This window comes from Eleutherodactylus coqui, chromosome 1, assembly GCF_035609145.1.
Source record: "Eleutherodactylus coqui strain aEleCoq1 chromosome 1, aEleCoq1.hap1, whole genome shotgun sequence".
Lineage (NCBI taxonomy): Eukaryota > Metazoa > Chordata > Amphibia > Anura > Eleutherodactylidae > Eleutherodactylus > Eleutherodactylus coqui.
In genome coordinates, this window is record NC_089837.1 from 14,612,594 (window position 1) to 14,627,145 (window position 14,552).

A 14,552-nucleotide genomic window follows, 5' to 3' on the forward strand; every position below is an offset into this window, starting at 1 on the left:
AGTTATTTCCTACTCGTCAACTTTTTGATGGTTTACACTACCTTGCTAATATGTTACATATGTTTTCCCTTTGTTATGCTTAGACATCATAATATTCCATACTGCTCTATGGCATTTATTGACTTTAAAAATGGCAATTAAACTTCTCTCCATAAACGCCAATGGGTTAAACTCACCATTCAAGCGCTCATCATTATGGAGAGAAGCTTTAACCCAAAATGCTGATATACTATGTGTGCAGGAAACGCACTTCGATGCTTCCGCATGTCCGAAAATAAATCATATTAAATTTCCCAAGATAATCTTAGCCTGCGCTCCAAATAAAAAATCGGGAGTGATGATCGCGTTTAGAGACACGATCAGTGTACAAACCACCTCAATACTACAAGACCCTAGAGGAAGGTTTATTTTGGTGACAGGGACCTTAAATTCTATCCCTTTCATGCTATTGAATGTATATGCTCCAAATGAAGCACAAACAGGCTTCCTAAACAAAACAATTAAAAAACTGCGGAAGCATGGAAGGGGTAGGGTGATAGTCTGTGGAGACTTGAATCTCATTCCTGATGGAACCGTAGACACATCAAGCCAGACACGTAGGAGGCTTCCAAACCTAAACCCCTGGCTACAAAAAGAAGCGCTCTACGATAGTTTTAGATGCATGAATGCCTCAGCAAGGGAGTATACTTTTTACTCCTCATCACACAGATCATTTTCACGAATCGATCTGATTCTGGTGGATAGATAGTCTCTTCCTCTGCTCATGGAAGCTTTAATTAACAAAGCCACATGGTCTGACCATGCTTCCTTCTCAGCTACCTTTCGGTGGGGAGAGGAGGGGGGAGGGAGACACCCATGGAGGAATGTTTGATGGGGACTCCTCAACACAAAAAAACCATAGAGGACGCTCTCACGGAATACTTCAAAATCAATTCTACTCCGGAGATGTCCCCTACAACAGTATGGAACGCGCATAAAGCGTATATTAGGGGAATCCTCATCAAGATTAGCGCAAAACATAAAAGAGACAAGGAAAAACATCTCAACGATATTCTCACCCAAATTACAAAAACTGAATCTCGCCTACAAAACATCCAGTCAGACGAACTACATAAACAACTCCTAGATCTAAGACATACGCTACGTACTCTCCTAATTGATAACTTCGACAAAACGATAAAAAACACAAAAATAGCATACTACTCCTCGTTGAACAAACCATCCAAACTGATGGCAAACTTGGTAAAAAAAACTAGGGTTAAAAAAAAAATCCCCTACGTAACTGACCCAAAAAACAAAGAAATAAAAATATCACACCCAAAACAGATCGCAGAGTGCTTTCGCAAATTCTATGAAAAACTATACAATCTGAGAGTGATTGACCTAATTTCCCTGGCCCCGGCCATACTTTTAGCCTTAGACGCAGAAAAGGCTTTTGACCGCCTCCACTGGGACTATACATTTTCTGTGTTAGTAAAATTCGGCCTTACAGGAAATATAATTAAAGCTATCAAAGCTCTATACTCTTCCCCTTCAGCCAGAGTCCTAGTGGACGGTACACTATCCGAGACATTCCCCATTACTAATGGGACCCGCCAGGGTTGCCCGCTGTCACCCCTAATATTTATCCTAGCAATGGAACCCCTGGCTGAGCTCATAAGACTAAACCCAAATATAAAAGGAATACCCACAAAAACTAGACAACACAAAATCAGCTTATTCGCAGATGACACTCTAATTATGGTAACAACCCCATAACCTCACTGAGACATGTAAACTCCACCCTCTCTCTATTCTCAAAAATCTCTTACTACAAACTGAATGTTTCCAAGTCACAAATTCTAGGCATTCATATACCAAATGATTTAAAAAACAACATAAAGCAAGAATTACCCTTCCAGTGGCAGTCTCAAAGCATTCCATAACTCGGAATCCAAATATGCTTCCCTCTGTCCAGTACCACCCCAGCCAATTACTCCCCGCTACTGAAGTCACTACAGGAAGAACTAAATGACTTTAAAAAACATCAAACCACATGGATTGGGAAAATTACCCTATATAAAATGTTGATTCTTCCAAAAATTTTATACTACTTTAGAACACTTCCTATACCAATTCCCCAAGAAACAATACAAAAATTTCAAAGCCAGATGTCAGAATACGTTTGGAATGGTAAACTGCCCAGAGTGGCACGCTCTATTTTGACCCTACATAAAACACAGGGAGGAGTCGATCTTCCCAGTCTAGAATCTTACTACCTCGCAACAATACTTAACCAATCAAAAGACAGGCTCCTTCACTCCACCTCGACAAGCTGGGTCAAATTGGAACTGGAACAAACCAACTCTAAATCTCTAAAATTTTTAATATACGCAACTATCCTGTCAACACTATCTCTTAAGGGCGAAACTACATTCCCCTCCTGCCTCACCAACAATCGCCATGACAATCGAGGCATGGACTAAATACACACAAAACACAGAACATACTAAGACTCAAACCCAAAATAAGATCCCTTTGGACACTATAGAACACTTCATACCGGGCCTGCGGCTGTCCACATGGTCTGAGGCTGGTATAGAGCTAATAATAGATCTCTTCGAACAGGAAACTTTAAAATCCTTCTCACAACTGGTCGAACAGTTCAATTTACCAATGACTGAGATGATCAGATATCTCCAGATAAGATCTATACTACAAACCATTCAACCCCAAAACATACTGCTCCCACACGCAATTATAAACATAATGAAACTACAAAAAGGGAACAAAAGCACAACTAGAAATTTCTATGACCAGAAGGGCGGCAACCTGCGGTCAGGGAAGAAATGCCACCTTTTGAATTGGGAAAAAGACCTAAAAACAAAGATCCCACTAGATAACTGGTTGGATTCTTTTAAAAGAGCCAAACAAGCGACAAAATGTGCCAACCTAATAGAAACTCATTTAAAAACTCTCACAAGGTGGTATCTCACACCAGTCCAATTAAAGAACAGATGGTTAGCCCCTGAGGCCCTCTGCTGGAGAGGATGTGGTCAAGAAGGATCTCTACTCCATATTCTCTGGTCCTGCCCCCCTGATTGTCCCTTTCTGGTCCAGTGTCTATTCAATAATTAATAAGCTCTCAGGAACGAAAATTTCTTATCTCCCTGCCACGGCTCTCTTACTTTTCAACCTCAGGGCGATCAGACCTGAAAAGAGCCAATTGATTTGCCATATATTGATGGGGGCAAAGCTACTTCTAACCAGGAAATGGCGAACTACGGAAATACCCCATATAAATGACTTGATACAGCTTATAACTGAACATGGAGTTTATGAAAAAATTCTTGCACTCAGAAATAACTCATATTCTAAGTATGTGACAGTATGGAACCAATGGTATAACAATTTTCCATCCTGATGTCTAAAACTGTTGTTATCTTTGCTTCCCTTCCCCACTTTTCCTATAAATTCCAGCTGCTGCGGGATTAGGAGAGAGCCAAGTTTCTGGGCTTTCCAGCTTCACATCACAATTTATGGGTCCGCGTGGTGGACGTTTATTACAAACAGAGCAGTGTGAGCAGGTCCTGTCGTGGATGTGTCAAGCAATGTATCGACCACCCAGTCTTCTACGCAGTCCACTACTCTCGGCCTAGGGACTGCAACTTTGAATCCTCTGGCTGCTGCTCCCCCTTCCTCCCAGCCTCCTCACTCTATGAAAATCACATATTCTGATGAGCAGGCGGACTCCCAGGAACTGTTCTCTGGTCCCTGTCATGAGTGGGAAAAAATGGTTCCTTTCTGACCTGAGGAGTTTGTCGTGACCGATGCCCAATCTTTGGAAAGTTCGCGGAGTCCGAGTGATGAGGCTGCGGACTTCCAGCAACTGTCTCAAGAGCTTTTTGTGGATGAGGATGATGAGACACCGTTGTCTGTCAGTGAGGTAGTAGTAAGGGTAGTAAGTTCGAGGGAGGAGCGCACAGAGGATTCAGAGGAAGAGCAGCTTGACGATGAGCTGGCTGACCTCACCTGGTTTGCAAAGTCTACTGAGGACTGGGCTTCAGAGGGGGAGGCAAGTGCAGCAGCAGGACAGGTCGGAAGAGGCAGTGGAGTGGCCAGGGGTAGAGGCAGGGCCAGAGCAAAGAATCCCCCAACTGTTTCTCAAAGCATCCCCTTGCGGCAAGCCTCTGTGCAGAGGGCTAGGTCTTCAAAGGTGTGGATGTATTTTAGTGAGAGTGCAAACGACCGACGAACAGTGGTGTGCAACCTGTGTCACACCAAGATCAGCCAGGCAGCCACCACTACGAGCATGCGCAGGCATATGATGGACAAGCACTCTACAAGGTGGGACGAAGGCAATTCGTCGCCTCTGGGTCACACCACTGCCTCTTCTTCAGTTCCCCAGCCTGCCACACAGATCCAATCCCCCTCCCCGGACACAGGCACGAGCGCCTGCTGGCCTGCACCCACACCCTCACCTCCACCGTCCTCCACTCCATCCAGCAATGTCTCTCAGCGCAGCATTCAGCTGTCACTAACAAAAGCGTTTGAGTGAAAGCGCAAATACGCCGCCACCCACCCACATGCACAAGCTTTAAACATGCACATTGCCAAATTAATCAGCCTGGAGATGCTGCCGTATAGGCTTGTGGAAACATAGGTTTTCAAAAACATGATGGCGGCAGCGGTCCCGCGCTACTCGGTCCCCAGTCGCCACTATTTTTTCCCGGTGTGCTATCCCAGCCCTACACCAGCACGTCTTCCGCAACATAAATCGTGCCCTCAGCAACGCGGTTACTGGGAAGGTCCACTTAACTACGAACACATGGGAAAGTACTGGCGGGCAGGCCCACTTTATCTCCCTGACGGCACATTGGGTGAACTTGGTGGAGGCTGGGACTGAGTCAGAGCCTGGGACCGCTGACGTCCTACCCAAACCCAGAATAGCGGGTCCTCCCACCCTCAAACCCTCCACCTCCTCCTCCGCCACATCTACCTCTCAATTAAGAAGTGTGAGCACATCGCCAGCAGTCGTTATCTCGCTCTGCAGCAGCACAGCAGTGGGCAAGCATCAGCAAGCCGTGCTGAAACTAATCAGTTTAGGTGACAAGAGGCACACGGCCCCCGAGCTGTTGCAGGGTCTGACAAAGCAGACCGACCTCTAGCTTTTGCCTGGCTCATGTCTTCAATCTGCTGGTTCAGCGGTTTCTGAAAAACTACCCCCACTTGTCTGACCTGCTTGGCAAGGTGCGCCGTGTCTGCGGACATTTCCGCAAGTCCACCATGGACGCTGCCACCTGAGCACCCTGCAACGTCGGTTTCATCTGCCAGAGCACTGACTGCTGTACAACGTGCCCACACGCTGGAATATTACGCTGCACATGTTGGCCAGGCTGTACGAGCAGCATAGAGCAATAGTGGAATACCAGCTGCAACATGGGCGGCGTAGTGGTAGTCAGCCTCCACAATTGTTTACTGAGGAGTGGGCATGAATGGTAGATATCTGCCAGGTCCTCAGAAACTTTGAGGAGTCTACCCAGATTGTGAGCGGCGATGCGGCAATTATTAGCGTCACCATACCGCTGCTTTGCCTGCTGAGAAGTTTGCTGCAAAGCATAAAGGCCGATGCTCTGCGGTTGGAACAGAAGACAGGGGATAACAGTATGTCGCTTGATAGCCAGACCACCCTCATCTCTATATCTCAACGCGTATTGGAGGAGGAGAGAGAGGGGGAGGATGAGGAGGAGGGGGAAGAGACAGCTGGGCACGCTGCAGAGGGTACCCATGCTGCTTGCCTCTCATCTGTTCAGCGTGTGTCGGCTGTAGAGGAGGAGAAGGATCCTGAAAGCCATCTTCCTAGTGAGGAGAGCGATGTGTTGCGTACTGGGACCCTGGCACATATGGCTGACTTCATGTTAGGCTGCCTTTCCCATGACCCTCGCGGTAGACGTTTTCTGGCCAACACGGATTACAGGGTGTACACCCTTCTCGACCCAAGGTATAAGGAGAACCTTTCCACTCTCATTCCCGAAGAGGAAAGGGGTATGAGAGTGATGCAATACCACAGGGCGCTGGTGGAAATAGTGATGCTAAAGTTCCCATCTGGCAGCGCTAGTGGCAGAAGACGCAGTTCCGAGAGCCAAGTAGCAGGGGAGGAGCAGGGATTAGGCAGCATGTCCAGCGCAGGCCGGGAACACTCTCCAAGGCCTTTGCCAGCTTTATAGCTCCCCAGCAAGACTGTGTCACCACTCTCCAGTCAAGGCTGAGTCGGAGGAAGCATTGTAAAAAGATGATGAGGGAGTATGTAGCGGATCGTACCACCGTCCTCCGTGATGCCACTGCTACATACAATTATTGGGTGTTAAAGCTGGACACGTGGCACGAACTTGCGCTGTGAACCCTGGAGGTGCTGGCCTGCCCTGCCGCTAGCGTCTTGTCAGAGAGGGTGTTTAGTGCAGCTGGGGGAATCATCACGCATAAGCGTACCCGCCTGTTAACTGCCAGTGTCGACATGCTTACACTCATAAAGATGAACAAAGGCTAGATTTCCCCAGACCTCTCTTCTCCACCAGCGGAAAGCAGCGGAACCTAAAGATTCTTTTCGCTGCAACAGGAGAAAAATGCATCTTCTATCACTACAAAAAAAGGGGGAATTAGCTTTGTCAATCACTCTCGGATATTATTACTCCCCCTCCTAAAACAGCATGTCTTCACGCTGAACTGCAATCCTTTCTGTGGCCCAAAATGCTCTGTTTAAAAGTTTTTTACAATTTTTAAAAGTTTCAAAGGTATTGATACTTTAACAGAAACCAATCTTTTTCACAGGGCTGCCTCCAGGCTCTGTTACAAATTAAGCAACAGCGAGCTGTATCTTGCCTATGGGTTTCACCTGCCCTCACAGTTGAGCAATTTTTCAGGGGTGCACTTGTACGCTTGGTACAACAATTTTTCCGGCCTTTGCCTACACTCTTGTTAACCAAATTTTCTCAGGTGTTTGCCTATACTCTTGGTACACCAAAGTTTCTTGGGTTTCGCCTACACTCTTGCTACAGAAATGTTACAGGGGTCCGCCTATGCAGTTTGTACTGAATGGTTTGAGGGGTCTGCCTATACTTTTGTCACAGAAATGTCACTGTGGTCCGCTTATACTCTTGCTACAGAAATGTTACTGGGGTCTGACTATACTTTTGCTACAGAAATGTTACAGGGGTCTGCCTATACCCTTGCTACAGAAATGTTACTGGGGTCCGCCTATACTCTTGCTACAGAAATGTTACTGGGGTCTGACTATACTTTTGCTACAGAAATATTACACGGGTCCGCCTATAGTCTTGGCACAGAAATGTTACTGGGATTTGGCTATACTTTTGCTACAGAAATGTTACTGGGGTCTGCCTATACTTTTGCTACATAAATGTTACTGGGGTCCGCATATACTTTGGATAGAGAAATATTACATGGGTCTGCCTATACTTTTGCTACAGAAATGTCACTGGGGTCCGCCTATACTCTTGCTACAGAAATGTTACAGGGGTTCGCCTATGCAGTTTCTACTGAATGGTTTGAGCAGTTCGCCTATACTTTTGCTACAGAAATGTCACTGTGGTCCGCCTATACTCTTGCTACAGAAATGTTACTGGGGTCTGCCTATACCTTTTCTACTGAATGGTTTGAGGGGTCCGCCTATACTCTTGCTGCAGAAATGTTACTGGGGTCTGCCTATACTTTTACTCCAGAAATGTCACTGGGGTCCACCTATACTCTTGCTACAGAAATGTTACAGGGGTCTGCCTATACTTTTGCTACAGAAATGTTACTGGGATCCACCTATAATCTTGCTATAGAAATGTTACTGGGGTATGCCTATACCTTTTCTACTGAATAGTTTGAGGGGTCTGCCGATAGTCTTGCTACAGAAATGTTAATGGGGTCTGCCTATACTTTTGCTGCAGAAATGTTACCTGGGTCCGCCTATTCTTTTGCTACAGAAATGTTACTGCGGTCTGACTATGCTGTGGGTGCACAAAGAATTGCTGTGTTTTACCTATCTGGAACAAATGCACTGACTGACTTGTTTAGAAATGTGGGCCATTGCCGAGGTCCTTGGCGGGGTAAAACTTTGGTATGTTTGGGCACTTTGATTTCTTCTTGTGTAATACCATCTTTGTGCACCCACAGCATAGGTGAGCCCAAGGAACTCAAAGACTTCCCATTGTAGTGTTAAGCTATCTGACACATACACAGAATGAATTGTGGGGACCCATGGATTTCCCATAGCTATTTAACTCACGGCACCTTGGGTCACACAAGGTGGAGGCTGGGACCGGGCCTCAGTCAGGGCCCTCTCACGTACTTCCCACACAGAGTATTGTGGGTCCTACCTCGGTCATGGTTTCTTGGCCTTATTATGCCACCTCCTCCTCCTGCTTAGGGTCTGGAGATCAGTGCTGGGCAACATGTATTTTCTTTCGTGTTACCACAGTTATCTGAGGCACTGGTTTGGGCCAAATAAAAGGAGCGTTACTGCATTAATGAGACGTTCACAGCTGCACTAGCATCGAGTCTGCTTTATGCCCAAGATTAAAAAGGTGTGAGCCGAGGCCGAGGTCCTTGGCAGGGTGAAACTGCCATGTTTGGGCGCTCTGATTTCTTTATGAGTAATACCATCTTTAAGTTCCTTGGGCTCACCTATGCTGTGGCTGCACAAAGACTTCCCATAGGGCTGTTTTACCTGTCTGGCACAAATACACTGACTGGCTAGGGTAGAAATGTTGGCCGAGGTTCTTGGCGGGGTAAAACTCTGTCATGTTTGAGCACTCTGATTTCTTCCTGTCTAATACCATCTTTGTGCAACGACAGCATAGGCGAGCCCAAGGAACTCAAAGACTTCCCATTGCGGTTTTGAGCTATCTGACACATACACAGAATGAATTGTGTGGAGACACATGGATTTCCCATTGCTATGTAAATCACAGCACCTTGGGTCACACATAGTGGAGGCTGGGACCAAGCCCGACCCTGGGCCCACTCATGTGCTTCCCACACAGAGTATTGCTGCATTGTGGAGATGTGTAGAAGTGCTGGCACCTTTAAGCCCACGTTTGCTGCTCCTTACAATTTTGTGACGGAGGTGTATTGCCGGCTCCATTGAATTCAATGGGCTAACATCGTTCTGCCGGGACAAGGTGAGTATATATATATATTTTTTTTTTACACATTTCTGGATGAATTGCAGGGAAGGGCTTATATATTTAAGCCCTTCCCGACAATTCGTCCCTCGATCACCAGCAGCCCATTGCTTTCAATGGAGCCGGCTGTATTGCCGGCTCCATTGAATTCAATGGGCTAACATCGTTCTGCCGGGACAAGGTGAGTATATATATATATATATATATATTTTTTTTACACATTTCTGGATAAATTGCAGGGAAGGGCTTATATATTTAAGCCCTACCCAACAATTTATCCCGCAATCGCCAGCAGCCCATTGCTTTCAATGGAGCCGGCTGTATTGCCGGCTCCATTGAATTCAATGGTCAGTGCTCGTTTAATCGAGGCGAGTACCGCGTGGTGGTCGTCTCGAGTAACGAGCATCTCAAGCACCCTAATACTCGAACGAGCATCAAGCTCGGACGAGTATGCTCGCTCATCTCTATTCGTTACTCGAAACGATCTCTCGAGCATTACGAAAAGTTTAACTCGAGCAATGAGCTCCCGAGCATTTAGGTGCTCGCTCATCTCTACTTATCATTCTTTGTTCATTTTATGCAGGAATAAAAATGAGTGTTCCTCATTTGCAAGCCGTTCCATGTAAGTTCAGTTCTTTGCAAACCATTCCCATGCATTTACAAATGATCCTGACAGACCATAATGAACTGAACAAGATGTGATAAAAAAATAACTAAAAAATGTAGACAATTATCTACATGTGTAAGCGGATGTCCTTTGAAAAGAAAAGACTTATTTGCATGTTCAAATGATTAATTGCTATATCTAAATTAACCCTAAACAAGGAGCAACCTTGGAATTCTCCATGTATCACAGGTCCCGCATTCTGCCTGCAGTGAGAGTTGTCTACCCGGATACAGGAAAGTCCCATGGGAAGGAAAACACAAATGCTGCCACTACTGCATCCCCTGTGCAGAAGGCGAGATCTCCAACCAGACCGGTGAGAAATAGACATTTATCAGTTGTCTTGTGTTACTCTGTAGGGCTGCTGATTATCGATTATATTAATATACAAGGTGTACCGAGTGTGATCATGTAAAGATAGATAATTTAAAGGATGAAATATCATACACAATTCTGCTAGCTGAGATGTGGTAGTGGTCTTGTCTGCTGTAATACGTACTTATTTATTCTAGTAATGATTAATCTCATCTACTTTGACTCATAATAAATGTCAAATTTTTCAGATATGGAGATTTGTTCTGAGTGTCTTGAAGACCATTGGCCTAATGAGAGAAAAGATGCCTGTATCCCGCGACCACTTGAGTTTCTGTCATATGAAGACACATTGGGATTATCTCTCGTCATTATCAATCTCTTCTTCTGTTTTGTGACTGTCGTTGTGTTGGGGATATATATAAAACACAAGGACACTTCAATAGTGAAAGCCAATAATCAGAACCTGAGCTACATCCTGCTCCTCTCTCTACTCTTCTCATTTCTATGTTCTCTCTTATTCATTGGACAGCCCACAAGGATCTCATGTCTGCTACGACATGTGGGAACTGGAATCATTTGTAGTCTTACAGTTTCTTCCATTTTAGCTAAAACTGTCACTGTAGTCTTGGCTTTTCATGCCATCCAACCTGGCAGAACACTGAGGAGATGGTTGGGGAGACATCTCTCCACATCCTTACTCCTTGCTGGTACAACAGGAGAGGTTGTGATCTCTGTCTTCTGGTTGTCTTTTTCTCCACCATTCCCAGATTATAACACTGAGGTAGAGGTTGGGAAGATAATCTTACAATGTAATGAGGGATCTGTCATTGCTTTCTACATGGTCCTCGGCTACATGGGATTTCTGGTTGTGCTGAGCTTTACTATAGCATTTCTAGCCAGGAAGCTTCCAGACGTCTTCAATGAAGCTCAGTATATCACCTTCAGTATGCTGGTCTTCTGCTGTGTGTGGATATCCTTCATCCCGGCCTATCTCAGCACCAAGGGGAAATACATGGTGGCTGTAGAAGTTTTCACTATCTCAGTTTCCAATGCTGGACTTCTGAGCTGTATCTTCATCCCCAAATGTTACATTATTCTACTTAGACCAGATCTAAACACAAAGTTCAATAGAATTTGTGGACGACGATAAAGAATAAATACTACTAGACATTTAGCTCCAGTAATGTGGTGGCAGAGGCTGATTCTTATTAGGCTGCCTGCATGTGGGCAGATTTGCATTGCAGATTTTAACATGTTATGGACATACTGAATTTCATCTGCAAGAGCGTAAATCAATTGCAATTTTCCGTTCACAGAGGGTAAATTGCAGCATGCTGTGATTCTGTGTGGGCTACGCTCTGACGGCTTCCATTGAAATTAATGGAAGCCGTCAATCCCACGGCACTTCCACATTGAGCACGTCATATAGTGCCTACAGCGCATGCACAACGGAGCACCAGCCGGCACATCCGCAGCTCAGAAAGAAGACCCCAGAGAGGTACGCAAGAGTCACCAGCCAGGCACCGGGTCGAACTCTGCCGTATGTGGGGCCCAACCCGCCTGTGTGTAGGAGGCCTTTATCACATTTCCGGACTCTGCTTAATGCAAATAGTTCAGTTCCTAGAATGGAAGTCTAATATAAAAACTTAATAGTAGGAGAGATTACTTTGAAATTTAAGCTTTTTAGAAATCACAATTGTGAAAGCAGCTCTAGAATTGAATATAATGCCAAAAAGTTACTCAATATCAACGTGTATATAGTTTTTATGTGAACCGTAAAATACATTTCAGTAGCAATCAACTGGTTCACCTAGAAACAAAGTAGTTGTTTTTTTTTTTTTCATTGAAATTATTTAATAAAAGGTTATTAAAGGGGTTGTCCAAGAACTGTATGTGCTATTACAGAGAACACAAACAATTCTGTAATATACTTACCATTTGTAAAAATGTGAAATCTTTTTTTTTTTTCTCTTACTTCTTGTACTTTTGCTTCTATATAGCGTAATGTTCTATTCTCTTTCTGTTCTTTTGGCATCTACTGCAACTTACATGATTAATTTTCTTGTACATTATCTGCCATTCTCTGTTCAATAAAAATCTTCTCTTTCCAATGCAGCCGTATTTTTTTTACTATATATATTTTGAACTGTTAACAATCAAATAAGCGTTCAAAGAATGAAGACATTTCCTGCAGGAGTAAAGGTGTTCCAGCTATAGAATATCATCTGTCCAAAGATCCTTTAATGCCAGCTCAACAGATTCAGTTCCTTATTGATTCTATTCTTTTTATACTTCAAAATAATTATTTACCTGTGATTAAAAATATTATAAACAGAGACGAGGGATGGCGATGGGGCGAAATTCGCACCCACGTACGCTAACCTGTACGTAGGTGACTTTGAAGAAAAAAGATTTAATGATAGGAGAATTGTTTTCCACAAAAGATTTATTGATGATCTTCTTGGAGTGGGAACAGAAATGAACTGTTGGAGTTCATTAAAACCTTAAATCAAAATCAGTATAACCTTCGCTTCACAGATAATATCGATGATAAGAAATTAGTTTTTTTCACATCTAGAACTAATTGGCGAAGGGGATAAAATCATTATTAAAACTAGAGATGAGCGAACGTAGTCGTCCGAGCTTGATATTCGTGCGAATATTAGGGTGTTCGGGATGCTCGTTACTCTTAACGAGTACCACGCGATGTTCCGGTTACTTTCAGTTTCCTCTCTGAGACGTTAGCGCGCTTTTCTGGCCAATTGAAAGACAGGGAAGGCATTACAACTTCCCCCTGTGACGTTCAAGCCCTATACCACCCCCCTGCTGTGAGTGGCTGGGAAGATCAGGTGTCACCCGAGTATAAAAATCGGCCCCTCCCGCGGCTCGCCACACATGCCTTGTGACTTAGCTGAGGGAAAGTACTATCGTGCTGGAGCTGCTGTAGGGAGAGCGTTAGGAGTTAGTGTAGGCTTCAAGAACCCCAACGGCCCTTCTTAGGGCCACATCTACTAGTGTGCAGTACTGTGTTAGCACAGTATTTTTTTTTTTCCAAAATTGGATCTGCAGAGCATTGCGCCCTGCAATAGGGACAGAAGTGGGGGTTAGGCAGGGAGAGTGTTAGGAGTTAGTGTAGGCTTCAAGAACCCCAACGGTCCTTTCTAGGGCCACATCTATCCGTGTGCAGTACTGTCCAGGCTGCTGTTAGCAGTGTTGCATATTTTTTTTTTTTTTTCTCAAGACCGGCTGTGCAGAGCATTGCACCCGGCATTAATACTACAGGGATAGAATTGTGTAGGCAGGGCCAGAAGACATACATTATTCATTGAATACACGAAGTGTGGGTGTTCCTTGTAAAAAGCAGGGAAAAAATTCTATTTGGCCTGCCTCTTACAGTACTCAGGGCTCTGTGTACGTGTGTGCTGTGCGCTGAACGTTCAGAAAAAATCAGACGCAGTCAGCTAAGTTTTACCGCAGGCGTGCGGCAATTTTTTTCCTGCATGGGAAATCCCTGATCTGCTGTAGGTAGCGAATGACTTTGCATCACTGCAGTTCTGGGACAAATTGGCAGGGCCACAACACAGTTATTAAACTTAGTATTCATTGAATACACGCAGTGTGGGTGTTCCTTGTAAAAAGCAGGGAAAAAATTCTATTTGGCCTGCCTCTTACAGTACTCAGGGCTCTGTGTACGTGTGTGCTGTGCGCTGAACGTTCAGAAAAAATCAGACGCAGTCAGCTACGGTTGAGTGCAGCCTTGCACCAATTTCTTTCCTGCCTGGGAAATACCTGCTCTGCCACAGTTAATAACTCTGCAACAGTAAAGTTCTGTGACACTTTTGCAGGGCCGCAACACAGTGTCAGTTATTAAACTTATTATTCAGTGAATAGACACAGTGGGCCTATCCTTTTAAACAAAAGGGAAGAAAGTATATTTGCCCTGCCTCTGTCAGTCCTAAGCGCTCTGGGTACGTGTGTGCTGCGTGGAGAACGTAAAAAAATCAGACGCAACCAGCTACGGCTCAGTGCAGCCTTGCGCCAATTTCTTTCCTGCCTGGGAAATCAAATCAATGGTAATACAGCATGCTGAGGGGTAGGGGTAGGCCTAGAGGACGTGGACGCGGCCGAGGACGCGGAGGGCCAAGTGAGGGTGTGGGCACAGGCCGAGCTCCTGATCCAGGTGTGTCGCAGCCGACTGCTGCGCGATTAGGAGAGAGGCACGTTTTTGGCGTCCCCACATTCATCGCTCAATTAATGGGTCCACGCGGGGGACCTTTATTAGAAAATGAGCAGTGTGAGCAGGTCCTGTCCTGGATGGCAGAAAGTGCTTCGAGCAACCTATCGTCCAGCCACAGTTCTGCGCCGTCCACTGCTGCAAATCCGAATCCTCTGTCTGCTGCTCC

At 45.1% G+C, this 14,552-nt stretch overlaps 1 protein-coding gene across 1 annotated transcript; it reads left to right on the forward strand.

Moving 5' to 3' along the window:
* The first annotated feature begins 855 nt into the window (after nt 1-855).
* On the forward strand, nt 856-11,299 carry LOC136631498 (vomeronasal type-2 receptor 26-like). Its single transcript, XM_066606145.1, has 3 exons — nt 856-1,242; nt 10,027-10,150; nt 10,398-11,299. Exons 1-3 carry the CDS (start codon nt 856-858, stop codon nt 11,297-11,299), a joined length of 1,413 nt encoding a protein of 470 aa, XP_066462242.1.
* Nucleotides 11,300-14,552: the final 3,253 nt, after the last annotated feature.

What these genes read in the sequence shown, in the direction of transcription:
- LOC136631498 (XM_066606145.1), top strand. Translation starts at nt 856, where the DNA reads ATGGAGGAATGTTTGATGGGGACTCCTCAACACAAAAAAACCATAGAG. An exon ending in CCAAACTGATGGCAAACTTG is followed by an intron (nt 1,243 to 10,026) that starts GTAAAAAAAACT and finishes CATGTATCACAG; the next exon opens with GTCCCGCATTCTGCCTGCAG. An exon ending in CGAGATCTCCAACCAGACCG is followed by an intron (nt 10,151 to 10,397) that starts GTGAGAAATAGA and finishes CAAATTTTTCAG; the next exon opens with ATATGGAGATTTGTTCTGAG.